Source organism: the organism of the source record quoted next, unplaced genomic scaffold (genome assembly GCF_019419815.1).
Source record: "Pyrus x bretschneideri cultivar Hongxiangsu unplaced genomic scaffold, Pyrus_bretschneideri_v1 Contig67, whole genome shotgun sequence".
NCBI classification, from domain to species: Eukaryota; Viridiplantae; Streptophyta; class Magnoliopsida; order Rosales; family Rosaceae; genus Pyrus; species Pyrus x bretschneideri.
The window spans coordinates 1,860,033-1,879,138 of NW_025999806.1; the positions used below are offsets into that span (position 1 = coordinate 1,860,033).

The following is a 19,106-nucleotide window of genomic DNA, read 5'->3' on the forward strand; positions in this document are numbered from 1 at the left end:
GCACAAGTAAAATTGTGTGTTTTTGGGGAATTTCAGGCTTACAAGGAGCTTTAGGAGGTCCTCACGAGTCTCGGATTGGTTCGTTGGAAGAAATTGGACATCGGGATCGTGAGTTGCAAGTTTGGCCGATCTTCTTGAATTTCTCCGGTGACATCTCGTGATCTTTGGGGCTTTAAACAGGTAAGGAAATGGTCTACAAGTTAAGAGCTTCAATTTGGTACTGGTTTCATGAAATTTGGTTGAAAAACGAGTAAGATATTAAGATTTGAAAAATTTCCAGTTTTCCGATGATGGCGATGGTACCGGAGGAGTGCCGGAGAAGACAAGGGAATATTCCATTAAGTTAATGGAATATTCTTAATGGCGTTAGGTTAGTTTTAACGAAATTTGTTAGTTTTCACGGAATATTCCCTAATGGCGGTTAGGGAATTCGTCAGTTTTGGTCGCGCGTGGGGGCACGTAGGGCCGTGCCCTCGCTAACATGTGGCCGCGCGTAGAGTCTCAAAAAATTATTTTAAAAATATGGCGTTGTTCGTGAGGTTGAGAAGATCACGTTGGTATATCCAAACACCTAATTTGAGCATTGTATGAGAAGTTATTACCTAGTTTTGATTATGTGCTTTAAATTGACGTTTTTATAGTTGTTTCGCATATAGGTGAGACCTATCATGAGGACGAGCACAGTCATCGAGACAAGGGGGTTACGACCCTTCCACATATCACTGAGTGGGCTTTGGTTTTTCGTATATACCTATATACTTGTGGTTTTTCCCAAAAAATGATATGGAATGTTTATATGTTTTAAATGCCATGCATAGCGTTTGCCTATTTATTTATGCACTAGTAGTGGCATATATGTATGTTTAGTGCTACGGACGCACAGGTAAGTGCCAAGTAAGTTTATGTTTATGATTGTGAATTAGTGGTTATGTGAGATGCATAGAGAGCTCATAACCTGCACCCTCGGTGTTAGTGCTCTCGCCCAGAGCAGGGCACAGTCCTTCACGTGATGTTCACCTCCTGCACCATATGCTCATCTTGGATCCAAGTTAGGTGCACAGTCCTGTCGTACAAACCACTATAGGTGGTTCCAACTTGTAGGTGACCCGCGATTATTCGCCCAGTCTTCACGTGATCGTAGCACTTGAGCGTAATTATTTACACCCAGTCCTGTCATATAGACCACTTTAGGTGGTTCCGACTCGTGTGCAAGTATAGTTAGTGAGTTGGGGATTTGAGCTCTAGATTCAGCCATACAAGTCACCTAACATGTTACTTGCATTGATTGACATTACCTGGGTTACTTACATTTTATGTGGAGGCATTCGACATGGCATATTTCTGAACATGTTTTTGATATATGTGTATATTCTATTTTCTGGGAAACTATACAAGTTTTACGGCGAGGGGTTAGAACTTTTGATAATGAAATGATTTTGAAAAGCTTTGTTTTTTCCCACTCACACTTTCTGTTTTGCGCCCCTCCAGGTTCTAGTTAGAAGCAGTTTTGGTGGTTCACGAGGACTTGATGGTGGTTCTGAGAGAACATCACAAATGTAGGATCACCTTTGGGTGTTGTGTAATTAGTATTCGTTCTTCTGGATTGCACTTAGGTTTTCTGTGCTCTGATTATGTTTATCACACTTAGTCTCTGTAAACACGAAAAAATTCCTGAAACGAGAAACAAGAATACGTGTACAAAATATATTTTTGTATTAATGATTTTGGGGTTACAATCTCTTTGTAATTTGATCCTCTGATTCTATCTTCGTAGGGTGTAGGTTTGTGGATGAGTTGTTGATCCAAAGGGCCATCGGGGCTTGATCTAAGGACGAACAGTTGATGAATGGATCTTCAAGGGGCGTTGGGCTTGATCTTGAAGAATGGGTGTATGAGTTTGTTGAGGTTGTTGATCCAAAGGGCCGTTGGGGCTTGATCTTAGGATGAACGGATGATGAATGATGAACACTTTCTTCAAGGGGCCGTCGGGGCTTGATCTTGAGTTGGTGGAAGTTCTTCAAGGGCCGTTGGGGCTTGATCTTGAAGGTTGATGGATGAGCGGATCTTCAAGGGCTTTTGGGCTTAATCTTGAAGAACGATTGGATGTGTGGATTTGTTGAGGTTGTTGATCCAAAGGGCCGTTGGGGCTTGATCTTAGGATGAACGGATGATGAACGATGAACACTTTCCTCAAGGGCCGTCGGGGCTTGATCTTGAGTTGGTGGAAGTTCTTCAAGGGCCGTTGGGGCTTGATCTTGAAGGAGGATTTGACGAAGAACGAAGAGTGCTTTCTTGATACTTCGGGATTTGCTTGAGAGCTTTAGAGTTTCAAGGCTTGAAGGTTTTGGTGTAATGTAAATTCCTCTTCCTTTCTTTTTTTTTTTCAAAATGAATGCCTTGGCTTCTATTTATAGAATTCCAAAACTTGATTTTTGGATTTAAATAATCAGATGAAATAAATCATTTCTGTCAGGTATTGACACGTGTCCTATTTGATGACTTTTCCAATTTATTTCGATTTTTCGTTGAGTCACACGCTACATGTAAAATTTATGTGACACGTGAGTGTTGAAATTTTAATTGTTGGTCAACATTCATTTCACCGAAATTTTGATGTCTACAAATGCCCCCACTTCAAGGCGCGTCGTAGACATGTGCTTGTCACGTGTAGAAGATGCGTTTTGAAGTCCCTTAATGTAGATGTCAACCCAAGGGCCGTCGAGGCTTGATCTTGAATTGGGCTGGAAATTTCTTCAAGGGCCATCGAGGCTTGATCTTGAGTTTGACTGGAAGATTTTCTGGTTTCCTCCAATCGTTGATTTTCCGCAGGCTTAATCTTGAACTGGGCTGGAGGATTCTTTTGGTCTCCTTTGAAGGTCTGAACTTACTCCTTTTATCTGGAGTTGAATTTGATTCAAGGGTGGTGAACACTTGATTTTGAATCGGACTTGTGATTTCTTCAAGGGCCATTGAGGCTTGATCTTGAGTGAAAATAGGACCATGAGCGGTTTCAGGATTCGGACACATGGCAGGCAAGCACGAGGTGAAGGTGATGACCTGTTTCTTTGTTCAATCTTTCTAATTCGTATTGAAGAGGGTAGATCGGAAGACTGACTCCAAGTGCCGGCTGATTGCTCTTTTCACTTTGCCATGCAAGTAATAACAAGGACAAAGGAAAGGACATGAAGAAAGCATGATATGAGATACCTTTGCTTTTGAAGAAGCAGCGAATGAATCAGCATATATATTTGTTGTGCTTGTCTCCACATGCTTTGATGTATCATTTTCACTTGCCTTACTTGCTCCCTTTGTAGAAGTGGTATTTCCTTATGCAGGTTTAGCATCTTCTCTTGTAGTATTTGTCCTCTGATACAGGAGTGGAATGCAAACCTTGCATTTGAATGGACCATCACTTCTTGGTGGCAGCGCAAGTTTGAGTGGAGGTTTCGACATATTGCTTTCTCTGTCCTTGTCTTGGCAGGTGAGAACAAGGGCAAAGGAAAAGATAGGGAAAAAGCATGATATGAGATACCTTTGCTTTCGCCCTTGATGATATGAGATACTTTTGCCTTGGTGTCATTTGTTTGCAAGGGTATTCCCGGAGAGGACGAAAACTGAGCATTTTGAGATGCTTTGCTGGGAGTGTACTCTCGGAGGTGAGGAAGAGTTGGGCATTTTTTTTTTTTTTTTTTTGCAGGTCTGCCTTGCCATAAAAGATGAAGGTCGACATATATAGGGATTTCCCAATAGCAAGTGGTAGTGCGGATGCGGCAATGACCTCCACGCGTCTTCAACTTTGTTAGAGATCTTTTGACAAAGTTGCACGCGTTATTTGAAAAGCCGAGATTGCGGCTTTATCACCCACGCTTGTCGGCAACCTCCACGCGTCTTCAACTTTGTCAGAGACCTTTTGACAAAGTTGAACGCTTTATCTGAAAAGCCGAGAGACCTCCACGCGTCTTTAACTTTGTCAGAGATCTTTTGACAAAGTTGAACGCTTTATCTGGAAAGCCGAAATTGTGTCTGAAGAGTTGGCGAACTTTACGCAGGAAAATCCGGCTTTGAAGAGTGGTGTCTCTTCAATTCTGAATCGGTGATTGTGTCGCCTCTCCTTTTATAGAGGTGATCGATCACCTCTAACATGCACACTTTGAAGATTGCCCATTTGTGAACATCGTCTCCGGCCCGTTGAGATTTTACTCTATCCAACCCTTCTCTTTTAACTTCTTGAAAAATGGCTAACCCATCTAACCCATGTAACATTTGCTTAGATTTGAGTCTTAGCAGTGATCCGGTCACGCCGCGTCAGGGTAAGGTATGGTGCCCGTCTTTCTTATCTTCTAATGACCCTCTTACAGGTGAAGATTCTGTGATGACGGATGCAACAACAGCTACGATAGTAGCTCGGAACCTCCTCACTCCTAAAGATAGTCAGCTGCTTTCAAGACGGTCCGATGAGTTGGCCGTTCAAGAATCCCAAGCTCTCAGTGTTCAGTGCGCGGGCTCTGTGTCCAACATGGGCCAACGCCTACTTGCTCGATCCCGTCAGGTTGAATCATTAATGGCAGAGGTGGAAAATCTCAAGCAAGAGATCAAACAGCTTAAGCACGAGAATAGAAGTTTGCACGTGCTTGCAAATAATTATTCGACAGGCATGAAGAGAAAGCTTGATGAGATGCAAGAATCTCAAGGTCGAATTCAAAGTGACCGTCAAAGGCTTGCGTCTTTCTTCCAGAGGCACCTTTTCCCTGCGTCATCTAGCGTTCCACCAAGTATTGGGGCCTCGAATGATCTATCTTCGGTGCCTCCCGCTCCTGGAGTTTGGCCAAGTAGTGGGGCTTCACGTGAACAACCTTTGTGAAAGCTCCATCTTTTTTTTTTTTTTTTTTTTTTTTTTGTACGCACTTGTAATTTCTTGGAGATTAATGGACATGCTTTATTTTATTCAATGTATTGTGCTAAATACAGATAAAACATATACATCACCGTCCATCATCATTCCTTTTTATTTTTTTTATTCTTTTCTTTGCTTTCGGTGGCGCTGATCCACCATTCATTTATATATATATATTTCAGATGGTCCCAGAAGCACCACCATTGTTTTTTTTCTTTTCTTTTTATTATATATATATTTTTTTCTTTTTGCACATGGTTCCAGAAGCACCATCATTGTTTTTATTATATTTTTTTTTTCTTTTTAATTTTTTACTCTTCTTTTCAAAATGGGCTGATGGATTCCACCATTATCTTTCTTTATAATTTTTTTTATGTCTTCCACCATGAAAGACTTGATAATTTTTTTTTTTATTATTATTTTTTTTACATGGTGCCGTCCACCATCATTTTTTTTTTTTTTTGCATGGTGCTGTCCACCAAGATTCCATCATTTTTTTTTCTTTTATATGGTGATCTGCAAGGCTGAGTTTGTGGGTGAAAACCCAGGCCGAGTCCGAGAGAAGGCGGAGGAGGAAGGGGTGTACGTGCTGCTGAAGCTGATCGGTAGAAGGAGATGGCTCGCAGAGGAGGACGAAGACGGACAGAGATCTTTGGGTGTGAGTTGACAAACTTTGGTTTTGTCAATCACATTCAAAGGCAGCAGCCATGGCGGAGGTGCAGAAGTAGCCAGATCTTGAGGCAGAGTGTGAGGCGTCGAGTTTGAAGACCGGCTAGTCGTTTGACAGCGGTCAATGAAGCTCTTCGTTGATTTTGATCATGGTGGCCAGAATGACGAGCTCGAGGTAGTGCAAGGCGTCAAGCCTGAAGTGGAGGAATTACAGCGGTGCTAGGTGATGAGCAGAGGGTAGATCACAGCCAATAGACTCCCCCTCGTGAATTCTTACCGAGCTCATGCCAACGTTATGCATGCCATTCCTCCGACAGCTTCAACGCATTCAGCAATTCAACCGAGTCACACAAGCTCAGACAACTTCAACCTTTCATCGAACTCGTTGATTCGGGCTATAGTTTCAGTCATCGCACAGATCTGGTCCTCATATGTTTCAGTGCAGCCCTCAAGAATGCGAAGGAGCATCAACATGCTAGCATTGAGCCTGGGCGAGATAACAGGGCCCATCACCGTGCCCGGATTCACCACAACCACATCCAGCCCCTTCTCCTTGGCAAATTCCCACGCAGCTTTCTCCGCCAGCGTTTTCGATAATGGATACCACAATCCCTTCTGCTTGCAGTAGTCAATGTCTGTCCAGCAATCCTCGCTCTTGATCTTATCGGACGGACAGCTTGGGCTGGGAGTGATGGCGGAGATGGATGACGTCAGCACCACACGGCTGACCCCAGCCTGCTTCGCCGCCGTCAGAACATTGAGCGTTCCTTTGATCGCCGGGTCTAGGAGCTCCTTCTCGGGGTTGTGGACTTGATCGACGATGCAGGGAGAGGCGAGGTGGAAGACGGCAAGGGGAATCTTGGGGTGGAACCGGAAGCGGCGCCGAAGTAGTTATTTGACGACGAGGAGCTGCTGGAGGACGAAGTCGTGGAGGCGGCAGAGGCCGAGGAGGAAGAAGGGGATGAAACGCTTTTGGGTGTCCTGCCGGCGGTGACGAGTGAGAGGAAGGCTCTAATTTTCAGATTAGCGGAAGAGGCTGCTCTGTCGTATTCCTCAATGAGATTAACGAGATCCTCATCGGACTTGATGGATACGAGGGCGTCGATCCTGAAATCCTTGATTGGATTCGGACACTCAACCCCGCCGAGCTCAATAGTATTAGGAATCGCGAACCTGCCTTCCTCGATGTGATTCGGAACTTGGACTCTGCTGCTTTCCCTTCAGAATTTTTTGGAAGCGTCGACGGTCCTCTAAACCCGCCGTCTGTTCCGCCTCCTGCCCCCGCTGTGCTTGATGGTGGAAGTTCAGAAAATAGAAGTGGGTCTAACTTCACCTTGGCTGCCTTTTCCCCTGTCAACAGTCGTCACTTTGCAGGAGGAAATTTTGAGCAATCGCTCGATGACCTTGCGATCGACGAGGCTGTCGTCGACGGCGAGAACGTGAGCTTCCAACGGCGGCGAGAGATTGAGCTTCTCCGACTTCCTCTGCCACGAAGCGACACCGTTCCTCGCCATCTTCCGGATTGGAATCGGAGAAGATAAAAACAAGGTTGCTCTGCTTTCTGTGGCTGAAGTTTTATACAGTGGACAAATGGTGGAGAGAAATGGCGAGAGCTGGACTCGCCAACGATCTGTCGTGCGCCGGCGGCGACGATGCAGAGGTCGGATTGGACGGTGACGGCGTAGTCGACGTCGGCGACGATCTTGGTGCGGGGGAGGAAGGCTGCGGCGTGCTGGAGGTCGAGCATCTCGCCGCGGAGCTTGTCGGGCTTGGCGTCGATGAGGACGAGCTCGTCGGCGAGGTCTTGGGTGAGGATGGTCTGGGCGATGGCCATGCCGATGTTGCCAGCGCTGATGACGGAGATCTTGGCGTGGCGTTTGGTGAGGGAGGGAGCGGCGGCATTGGAGATGGGCTTGAAGAAGGCCTGGGTGAGGTCGAGGCCACCGGCGTCCAGCGTGGAGCCTGAAGGAGTTTTATGCATTGTGGAGGTTGATTTTTTGTGGGTGTATGGCGGTTTTGAGAGTGAGTAGGGCCCGGTTCTTTTGGGTATATGGGCCTTCGTCCTCAACACAACAATCCAGCCCACCATTTTGGGCTTGTCGACATTTTGCTTTCTCTTTTTTTTTTTTTTTTTTTTTTAGTAGAGAATATATATTTTTTTTTCTAATACATAGTAACATATGTATTTTTTATTTTTTATTTTTATTTTTTTTTCTTCTTTTCTTTTGTAATAAAATTGACTTTCTTTAATGAAACATTTATTTATTTATTTTGATGTGACTGTACTTGAAGTTTTGAAGTTTCAAGTTGCCTATGTACTCTTCCAAAGAAGAGATCAAGTCATAACGTAGTTCAAATGAGTGATGGTTTTGATGATGATTTTGCCGTACACAGTTTATGCTCTTGCGGGCCAGGAGCTTTTGGTGTCGTTTGCAGTTTCAGCTCGTGCAGGCAAGGAGCGTTTGTTGTCACCTTTTAGGCTCGTGTGAACAAGGAGCTTTTTGAATTTGTCAAACGATCTTAGAGAGGCATTCCTTGCAATCTTTATAGCAAGGAGTCTTGACTGAGTGATTGAAGAAGTCTTTGGGGAAGAAATCGCGCATCGTGATGGCAACGGACGATCTTTGTGTCATAACTTCATCATCCTCAACACTTTCATGTAGCTTTGAAGGTTGACAGTAGTTGCTTTGCCCCCTTTCCGATTGGTGAACTTGTGGGAGAGACCTATGTTTCTTGTGCATTTTCTTTGGAGTGACATAAGTCCATCCTTCAACTTCACTTGACTTGACTGACATGGTTTTGGAGCATGCCCCCAGCGGTTGAGGTGAAGATTTTGAGTTCAAAGAGCCAGAAGTGACGGTGGTATAGTTTGACTTCACCACATCATTAAGATCTAGCTCGATGATCCCTTTCTAAGCCAACTTCATGATGAGATCTTTTAGCACAAAGCACTTTTCCGTCGGATGACTAATGAAGCGGTGGAATTTATAGTACCTTGGACTGTCAGTACGGTTCATATCTTCTGGCCGTTTGCACTCAGGTAGGTCGATCACCTTTTTGTCAAGCAAGTCTTTCAACATGGCAACCACGTCAGAGTCGGGGAATGGATAAGTCTTCTCCTCAAGCTCCTTCAAAGTGCGTCTACGTATCTCTTGATCACGAAAAGCTTCGGTTTGAATCGCCTTGCTTCGTGTATGGATTTTGACTGGAGTTGTGTTGACCGTCATTGCTTCCTTGGTGGGTTTCCACGTAGCCTTATCCACCTTTGGCCCCAAAACTTTGTCATTCTTGTAGTCGGCGATCTGTTCTTTCTTCCCATGACGGGTGATGCTTAACTCCATATCATAGGCCCGGGTGGCTAACTCCTCAAATGTTCGTGGTTTGATGCCTTGAAGGATGTAGTGTAGTCCCCACTGCATGCCTTGAACGCACATCTCAATGGCAGAGGTTTCAGAAAGCCGATCTTTGCAATCCAGACTTAAAGAACGCCATCTATTTATGTAGTCGACGACAGGTTCATCTTTCCACTGTTTCGTACTGGTCAGCTCTAGCATGCTTACAGTACGACGAGTGCTGTAGAAACGGTTGAGGAATTCCCTTTCTAGCTGGTCCCAACTGTTGATCGACTCAGGTTCGAGGTCAGTGTACCAGTCAAAAGCATTACTTTTCAGCGAACGCACGAACTGTTTGACGAGGTAGTCTCCCTCTGTCCCAGCATTGTTGCAAGTTTCAATGAAATGGGCGACATGTTGCTTCGGGTTGCCTTTTCCATCGAACTGCATGAATTTTGGGGGCTGATAACCCCTTGGCATCTTCAAAGCATCAATCTTCGTGGAGTCAGGCTTTGAGTACAGTACGGAGTCATGCGAGCTTCCTTCGTACTGTGTCTTGATAGTGCTTGCGATCATCTCCTGTAGCTGCTGGATAGAGAGAGATCCCATGAATGCCGTTGCTTGGTCTAGTGAATTGGATGAAAATATGGATGAATGCTAGCTAGAAGGTTCTCTATGGACGAATTTCTGTGTGAATCCCCCTCTAGGGTTCGGCCAAGGGCTGAATATATGTGCTTTAGGAAGTTAATAACATACCTAATTAAGTTTGAATTCAGATTTCCTAGTCTATATAGAAAAGGTAAGTGAATAAAGTCCAAATAATTTCAGAAAAAGGGGATGCACGAATTTAAACAAATAGGGAATGTCCTTGCCTTGCAAGGAATCAGAAATTAAACCCCTTGCACAGCAAGGAAAGGGGATTTAAGGTAAGAAACGAAATTGGTGCAAAAGAAGGAAGGAAAAGCCAATTCCTTGCAAGAAATCAGAAATTAGGACTTTAGGGAAAGTTTTAGAACTAGGAAAGTGAATTAAACTAGGAAATAAGAGTTTGAAATCAGGAAACATAAGGGGAGGTGCGGTATAAGGTTTAGGGAAAGGTAAGGCACCAAACAAGAGGTGTTAGGATAAGGGAAAGGTCCTAACACATATGAAAAATAGGGAACTTTGCACAAAGAAAGGGAAACCACCTTCTTTGCACGGCAAGGAAGGGAAAATTTGCAAAGAACCTTTGTTTGTTGTCCAAGGGTGCTCGGGAGCCATCTTAAGTGCTAAAACTTAGAGCGTTCTTGATTTAGGAAAGGTCAACCAAAATAGGAAACTTTGGCTTAACTTTCCTACTTCAAGTAGGAATCCTTGTGTGATTAGGAATCCTCGTCCAACTAGGAATCCTCATGTGAGTGGGAAACCTCCTTCAATTTGGAAACCATCTCGTAATTGGAATCCTCATCGTAGTAGGAATCCTTGTCATAGTAGGAATCCTTGTCGTAGTAGGAATCCTTGCGACATCAACTCTTCAATTTCGTCCATTCCTTTTGCTCCAAGCATAAGCTATCCAATTTGTGCCCAAAAGTGCTCCAAAATGCTCCAAAATGCATCCTTTCGCCAAATACGTCTTATGAACCTGAAAACACACAAAAGAAGCTTAAAGAACTAAAATAACTAAGAACTAATAACATAAATGTACGAAAACAAGCAAACTAAGTCGCATAAATATGCTCCTATCAAATTCCCCCACACTTAGCTTTTGCTAGTCCTCGAGCAAAACAAAACAACAAAAGAACACGAAACTAGACAAAACGAACAAAACACAACCTACACCTTCCAACGTTGCCTCAGGGATTTCCAATGCACATGACATGTTAAAAATTCACTATCTCCACAGATTTTAGTCATCTTCACACTTATGTACATTCTTAATCATAGTCACCACATACTAGTTCACAATCAAGCATTTAAAACCATGTTTTGAATGTAGTAACATGCCTTAGAGAATTTGCTCAATTCCTTACAAGATATGCACTCAATTTTCACTCAGATTTTCTAACTACACACCTTAATCTAGTTATATGTGAGAAGATTAATGTAAACATGAAAACGAACACTCACATATATATATCACAAAGAAAGCAATAAGCATGTTTAGATATGATCTCATGAATGGAATGCTACGACTTAGATGCGAGAACCAGTGACACCATATGCTCATACCAACTTCAAACTCCACAAATTGAAATGCACAACACTCAAAATAGAAGTCAAGGGTTGTAATGGGGCTTGGGGTATTGGTTAACAATGGAAGGATAAAGGAAAACAAAGGTTCTTAAAGCAATAGCAAGCGAAGTAATGAAATTGAGACTTAGAACTCACTTTAAAACACAGAAATCAACTTTTAACACAAAGGGAAGATCTAAGCAACACTCAGGACCATATTCAACATTTTTGGACCCTTTCCTCAACTACCACAAACATGTGAACTTATTTTCATTTATTTCATACTCTTTTTTTTTTCTTTTCACAACTTTTTCTTTTCTTTTTCTTTTTCCACCCGTGCCTATGGCACACTAACTCACATGAAAACTACTTCCCCCACACTTGTTTTCTGCCATACATTAATCAAAAGGAGTTCAACTCAAATCATGCTTTGCTATGCTTCAAGAATAAGGGTATGGATGGTCCTAATCTAGGCTAGGTGAGGATAGTGTGGGTTAACAAGGAACGTAAGCTTAACAAGGCTCAATGGGGTTAACTTAAACATATAATGAAGTAGGATACATGGCAATTTGGCTTTGGTGGTGGTCACTACACAACTTCTTCTTGAATATGTGTTATGCAAATCAATAACATGCTTTGAATGAAATGGGCATGAGTTCTAGCATTTGGAACTATATGATGAAACGCCTTCTAAGTAGTAACCAAGCAAAGAATAATGAGATCATGCAACGACTTTAGAAAACAATAATGCACAGATTTTAACTCTCCAAATAACGTTTAGGCTCAAGTCTCACAAGGTTGTAGCGTTTGTTTGAGTTCCTTCCTTCAAGCATGTTACAAAAACCAATTTTTCTTTTATGATTGCATGTGAAGTCATACATTATAACCAAAACCAAGCATATACCAAGAGTAAATCAAACTTTTCTCCATGTTTATAACTCTTTTTAACAGTCATGCAATTAAAAACCAAATCCTCATCATTGTGTTGGAAGGTACCCTAAGACACAAACACACAAAAACGACTCAAAACACTCTTTTTAGGCTTTTCAAAACATGTTTTTCAAATTTTTATGTGATTTTCGGATTTATAAAACAGAACACACTAAAACACTCCAAATCAGCTTAAAAACATTTTAAAACAGCAAGGAACAACACTTGAAGTTATGGGTGATAAAATCCCACGAATTTGCATCAAATATACTTAGTTACCCCCCCACACTTAAATCAAACATTATCCTCAATGTTTCAAGCTTAAAACCACACTAAACACAAGCAAACACATAAACAGCAACTAAACTCATTAAACATGGCAGAATGTAAATAACAAAGAGAAGAGGTTTAGGGAAGCAAATCTGGAATTGGAGTGCTTTCTAGGTCTTCCTTTGTTGAATGCATGGGTTGCCTCCCAAGTAGCGCTTTCTTTTACGTCTTGCAGCCGGACGAAGAACCCAATCACTCCAGATTGGAGCCCACGGCACCCAAGGGGGTGTCATCCACGGTGTGCTCCACAAAGGTGTCATAATAGGGCTTCAAACGATGCCCGTTCACCTTGAATTCGTGTCCCGTTTTCAAGCTTTGGATTTGGACTGCACCATGAACAAAAACATTAGTAATAACAAATGGTCCAATCCACTTAGAACGTAACTTACCGGGAAACAAACGTAAACGGGAATTGAACAATAGCACTTTCTGCCCAATTGAGAATGATTTCCCACGGATCATGTTGTCATGGAAAGCTTTGGTCTTTTGCTTGTAAATGCTTGCATTATCGTACGCCTCGTGCCTTATCTCATCAAGCTCATTTAATTGCAATCTCCTTTGACTTCATGCTTCATCGAGGTTCATGTTAAACTTCTTGATGGCCCAAAGTGCTTTGTGCTCCAATTCAACGGGAAGATGGCACGCCTTGCCATAGACAAGTCGAAAGGGGGACATCCCAATGGGGGTTTTATACGCCGTACGATACGCCCAAAGTGCATCATCTAACCGTAAGCTCCAATCCTTCCTTGTTGGCCCAACGGTCTTCTCAAGTATTTGCTTGATCTCTCGGTTGGAAACTTCGGCTTGGCCATTCGTTTGAGGATGGTAAGGTGTAGAAACCTTATGGGTGACATGGTATTTCCTCAATAACGCTTCAATGGTCCGATTGCAAAAGTGTGACCCTCCATCACTAATGATCACTCGTGGCATTCCAAACCTTGCAAAAATGTTAGTTCTAATAAAATCTGTAACCACTTTAGAATCATTAGTCCGGGTGGCCTTGGCTTCCACCCATTTTGACACATAATCAACCGCAAGCAAAATATACATGAAACCATACGATGAAGGGAAGGGACCCATAAAATCAATACCCCAAACATAAAAAATTTCAACATTTAGGATAGAAACCTGCGGCCTTTGGTCCCTTGCACTAATTCCACCCATTCGTTGGCATTTATCACATGTTAAGCAAAAAGTTTTAGCATCTTTAAAAATACTAGGCCAATAAAATCCACTTTGTAACACCTTGAGGGCTGTGCGTTGTGTGCCAAAGTGCCCTCCACATGCATATGTGTGACAAAAACTCAAAATTGAATGACATTCAGAATCGTGCACACAACGACGTGTAATCTGATTGGGGCAAAATTTCCATAAGTACGGATCATCCCATACATAAAACCGTGCATCATGCCTAAGTTTGTCACGTTGGTGCCTATTAAACTCACTTGGAATACGTTTTGACACCAAAAAATTGACTATATCGGCATACCAAGGTGTACTAACCTTTATGGACAGCAATTGTTCATCGGGGAATGTCTCTGCAATGGGTAGGGACTCCTCATTATGCACCATTCGGCTTAGGTGATCAGCCACCTGCTCTCCCATCATCATTCCCTCTTTAACCCATTCAGCCACATGCTTTCCCATTTGATTATTCAGCCACATCCATGCACTCTTCATGATGGCAGCCACCAACCAACCTAGCTGTCATATTCCCTCTTTAATCATTCAGCCATCTATAAATAAACCTCCATTGCAGCCACAAAGGAGTCATTCATTCACCAATTCACGCCAGAAATTCATCCCCTCTCTATAACACATCCATACTTCACCATTCTTCATATTTTCTGCCCAAAAATAAGCCTTGCCATCCCCTACATCCATCCCTATCCTAAACACATCATTCTACGCTGGTGGCTCTCTTCTTCGTCGACTTCTTTCTCTAATAGGCCAACATTTGGGTCGACTTTCATGTCGGGCAGCGCATCTAGTTGGTTGACAAGTGCGGCAATCTGCAAGTCCTTCTCTTCCACAGTCCGTGTGAGCTTTGCGATTGCTTCATTCATCTGAGCTAGCTGCTCCTCGATTGAAGTTGCTCCAGTGGTCATGACTTGCATGGTTGTACTGCCGCTCGAATCAGCGTCGGAGAGTAGGGACTCTGAGTATTTCCTCGGGCTTTCCCCCCTTGATGCCCTTAGCGAGGCTAGGGTGATCACAGGCTCGTACCTCCGGTGCTCTTGTTCCTTTGACAGAGTTAATGCAGGGGCGGAAGCCGCGGCAAAAAGATCTCTTGCCTTACTTCGGGTTATGATGCCCGAAATATCACCACTTGCGGCGATGATGTTCTTGTTCTTTGCTTTGGTTGCAGGAACAGCTTGATCCTTTCTTGATGCCATTTGCGTTTTTCGATGATTTGAGGATAGAGATGAGAGGTAGAGATTGTCCCACTGGGCGTGCCAAATTTGTAAACACGAAAAATTCCTGAAACGAGAAACAAGAATACGTGTACAAAATATATTTTTGTATTAATGATTTTGGGGTTACAATCTCTTTGTAATTTGATCCTCTGATTCTATCTTCGTAGGGTGTAGGTTTGTGGATGAGTTGTTGATCCAAAGGGCCGTCGGGGCTTGATCTAAGGACGAACAGTTGATGAATGGATCTTCAAGGGGCGTTGGGCTTGATCTTGAAGAATGGGTGTATGAGTTTGTTGAGGTTGTTGATCCAAAGGGCCGTTGGGGCTTGATCTTAGGATGAACGGATGATGAATGATGAACACTTTCTTCAAGGGGCCGTCGGGGCTTGATCTTGAGTTGGTGGAAGTTCTTCAAGGGCCGTTGGGGCTTGATCTTGAAGGTTGATGGATGAGCGGATCTTCAAGGGCTTTTGGGCTTAATCTTGAAGAACGATTGGATGTGTGGATTTGTTGAGGTTGGTGATCCAAAGGGCCGTTGGGGCTTAATCTTAGGATGAACGGATGATGAACGATGAACACTTTCCTCAAGGGCCGTCAGGGCTTGATCTTGAGTTGGTGGAAGTTCTTCAAGGGCCGTTGGGGCTTGATCTTGAAGGAGGATTTGACGAAGAACGAAGAGTGCTTTCTTGATACTTCGGGATTTGCTTGAGAGCTTTAGAGTTTCAAGGCTTGAAGGTTTTGGTGTAATGTAAATTCCTCTTCCTTTTTTTTTTTTTTTAAAATGAATGCCTTGGCTTCTATTTATAGAATTCCAAAACTTGATTTTTGGATTTAAATAATCAGATGAAATAAATCATTTCTGCCAGGTATTGACACGTGTCCTATTTGATGACTTTTCCAATTTATTTTGATTTTTCGTTGAGTCACACGCTACATGTAAAATTTATGTGACACGTGAGCGTTGAAATTTTAATTATTGGTCAACATTCATTTCACCGAAATTTTGATGTCTACAGTCTCACACTAGTGTATTACTTTAATTAGTTTATTTAGTAGTTGGTTTTTATTTATTCGTACTTTTTTTTATTATCTTTTGCTTCTGCATTGTGCACATGGCTACGTCACCCTCACGTGACAGCCAGCACGCCTTGATCTCGGTCGGGGTGTGGCATTTCTCTTCAAATTGATTTTCTTGAAATTGTTTTCTAGTTGATTTCTTAAATTGTTTTTATTTAAAATTCATTTTTAACATTTTAAATTTCAAATTCAACATTTTCCAAAGTTTGTTTCAAATAATTAATTAAGATTTGGTTTTACATAAATTATTCATTCAATCCCTATGGACAACAACCTTACTAGAGCAGACTATACAACGATTATCTCGTTCTCTTGCAAGTATTTTGAAGTGCTTTTATCCATACTTTTGCGGGTGGTAAAAATAGTATCAAGAAATTGGCATCGTTGTGCTAGTCTGACGGCAGGCTGGGGTCTAGTGCCTAGGCGGAAGCTTAGGCGGTCTAGGTAGATTTATGTAAATTTATTAATATATTGTAAGTATAAGCGTTTGGTTATACATACAAAATACATTGTGATACATAAATTGCAAAATAGAATGATATATAGATTATAAAGTAGGTTGAACTGCCAATTTAGTCCCTGAATTTTCACCTGAGTGAAAATTAGGTCCCTAAACTATTTTTTTTTTTTCAGAAAAATTAGTCATTGAATTAAAAAAATCTGCCAATTAGATCCCTAATATTATATTTGAAGCTACTATATTCAATTTTTTGTCAATTTAAGTCATGTTCCTTGCATGTTATACACATTTGAGGGTAGATTGGTAATTTTACATAAAAACAAGTATATGGAGTTAACTTTGGACGGTAAATTAGATGTTAGATTTGCTTAACTTTGGATGGTAAATTAGACATTAGATTTGCAACCTATATGACATGTTAAGGGCTTATAGGTGAGAAAAGAACATTATTACACTCTAAAGTGTGTCAAGTGACTTAAGTTGACAAAAAATTAGATAAAATAGTAAGGATAAAATTAGCAATTTTAATGAACTTAGGGACTTACTTTACGGAAAAAATAACTCAGGAACCCAATTTTCGCTGAGGTGCTAGTTCAGGGATTAAATCGACACTTCACCCTATAAAGTATTAGAACACAATGAAAATATGGAGAACAAGTGTATAATATGTATTCAACAAGTCTCTTACAATTTACAAAATAAAAAATCCCAATACAACATGATAGTTTAATTTTTGTCTAAGGGAGAGTCACAACCTAGGCAGGTGCCTAGGCAGGTTTGGGTGGGCTAGGCAGTGTAGATGATGTGAAAATTAACTTGACACACAAATTAAACCCTATTTGTGACAATTGTAGTAGATATGTAAGTAGGGATCGTTCTAGACCGGGGATTAACTAGGGATGCTAATCAACACAATTAAGACTCAAAAACACTAAACTAGACTCTATAGACTCAAAACTAACTTTAGACACTTAAAACAGCAACCAACAATCAAAAAGACTCAATTTTAGACTCAACAAGTGTTTTGGACGAAAATAGGACTTGACTTGACTCAAAAGACTCAAGAAAATTAGGTTTTGACTCAAATATGAAGACTAAATGAAAAGAGGATTGTTTTTGACGAATTTTAAACTTAAAACACAAACTTTATAGAAAACACTTTAGAAAAACGAATTTAAGTGAAATAAATGGGTGAAAGGCTAGTTAGAGGGTCCTTCTCCACACATGATATATGCATATGAACCAACTTCCAGTTATATTTCCTTTAGACTATGAATAACAATGCCCCAAATTAGTTGCATCGCACAACTAACCCTCAGGTTTTCCTTATTTCATTGAATTGAATGAAAATGCATTACAACCAAATTATCTTTCTCAAGTTCTTTATATGAAACGCATAACAAAGATACATATCAAAAGTCATTAAGTTTTGTGAAAACCATAAGCATTGACAAGGTATTCATCACTATGAAACGCATGAGACTCACACCAAGGATTTACTTAATGTGATTGTGACTAGCAACCTCCACTACTCGTGAATATAAGTGAATAACTATTACGTGAAACCTCCTTATACTCTAGCATCAAGTTCATGCATGCAAATTAAGTGTCAACCCCCAACCCACATACATAAACCAGTTTTAATAACTTAGATAAGCAAATCACATTCATGCCTTAAGAAACAATAACCGGACGTAACCAATTCATATGAAACATATAATCATGGCTTCGAATTCACCTCCAACTAAAAAGAACTTAGTTCCTCATGTTCATCATAATTAAAAACCAAATTAACATAAACATTAAACTAAAACTAAGGATAGAAATAACCAAGAAACGCTCCACACTCCAATGGCATGCACGACACTCCCTTGGATGGTAGATTGCACAAGTCCTCATCTCCTTCCTTCCTTGCTTGCAGCACTAGTGTGGTATAGGGTGAATTGTGGTGTTTGATGGCTGAAAGTATGAATGAATGAATGAGTGAGTGGATGAATTGAATGGTGCGGCATATGGCTGTATTTATAGGCTAATTGTGCATAATTAGTGAAGGAAAAGGATTGCACAATCCCATGGGACAAGGGTTAAGTCTAGGCAGAAACCAAAGGGGAATGGGATAGGTAATGCACGGCATGGTTTTAGGGCCTTCTAGAAGGATAGGTGCGGCACATATGTAGGGAGAAGATAAGGTGTTCTAGAAAGAATGTTTTAGAACAGATTTTTGGTCCTAAAGAGATAAGGACATATGATATAGGTGTAGAGGAAGGATTGCAACTCCAAAACCTACAAGGAATGGTGTCTATGCGGCATACAAAGGAATGAGGTTTCTAGAATCTGTTCTATGTGTTTAAATATACATCTAATCCCTTCTAATTAGCTAGATTTAAGGCACAACCTGATTTGGATAGGATAAGATAGGATAATGTTAGAGTTAGGAAAGGATAAGGTTGTTTAGGATAGGATAAGATAAGGTTGGATAAGGTTCCTTATTTCTTGCTATTTCCTTATCTTCTTTGCATTTGGACTCCTTTCTCCAATTTTTTAGCCTTTCCTAGCCCTTCTTGACTTCAATTTCGTCCATCCTCTTTGCTCCATGGTTAAGCTATCCAATCCATGCCCAAAACTGCTCCATTTAGCTTCAAAATGCCCTTTCTTGCTCCTTTTGCCATTAGGACCTAAAAACATACGAAAATAGCTTAAAAGACTAAAATAAGTAGTAATTAACTCACTAAATACAAGGAAACAACATAACTAAGTAGCATAAATATGCTCCTATCAGTAGGCGCC

General features: G+C 41.4%; 1 protein-coding gene across 1 annotated transcript; it reads right to left on the minus strand.

Annotated features, from left to right (window-relative positions):
• Positions 1 to 5,908: 5,908 nt before the first annotated feature.
• On the minus strand, positions 5,909 to 7,077 carry LOC125472208 (cinnamoyl-CoA reductase 1-like). Its single transcript, XM_048573384.1, has 3 exons — positions 6,897 to 7,077; positions 6,741 to 6,847; positions 5,909 to 6,421 (listed from the first exon to the last, which is right to left on the minus strand). The coding sequence occupies exons 1-3, from the start codon at positions 7,075 to 7,077 to the stop codon at positions 5,909 to 5,911; spliced, it is 801 nt and encodes a 266-aa protein (XP_048429341.1).
• Between the last annotated feature and the right edge of the window lie 12,029 nt (positions 7,078 to 19,106).

Excerpts from the sequence above, each read along its gene's own strand:
- LOC125472208 (XM_048573384.1), bottom strand. The coding sequence starts at position 7,077 with ATGGCGAGGAACGGTGTCGCTTCGTGGCAGAGGAAGTCGGAGAAGCTC. Across the intron at positions 6,848-6,896 it reads CAGGGGAAAAGGCAGCCAAG|CGGGGGCAGGAGGCGGAACA; the intron begins GTGAAGTTAGAC and ends CATCAAGCACAG. Across the intron at positions 6,422-6,740 it reads TCCGAATCACATCGAGGAAG|ATTCCCCTTGCCGTCTTCCA; the intron begins GCAGGTTCGCGA and ends TTCCACCCCAAG.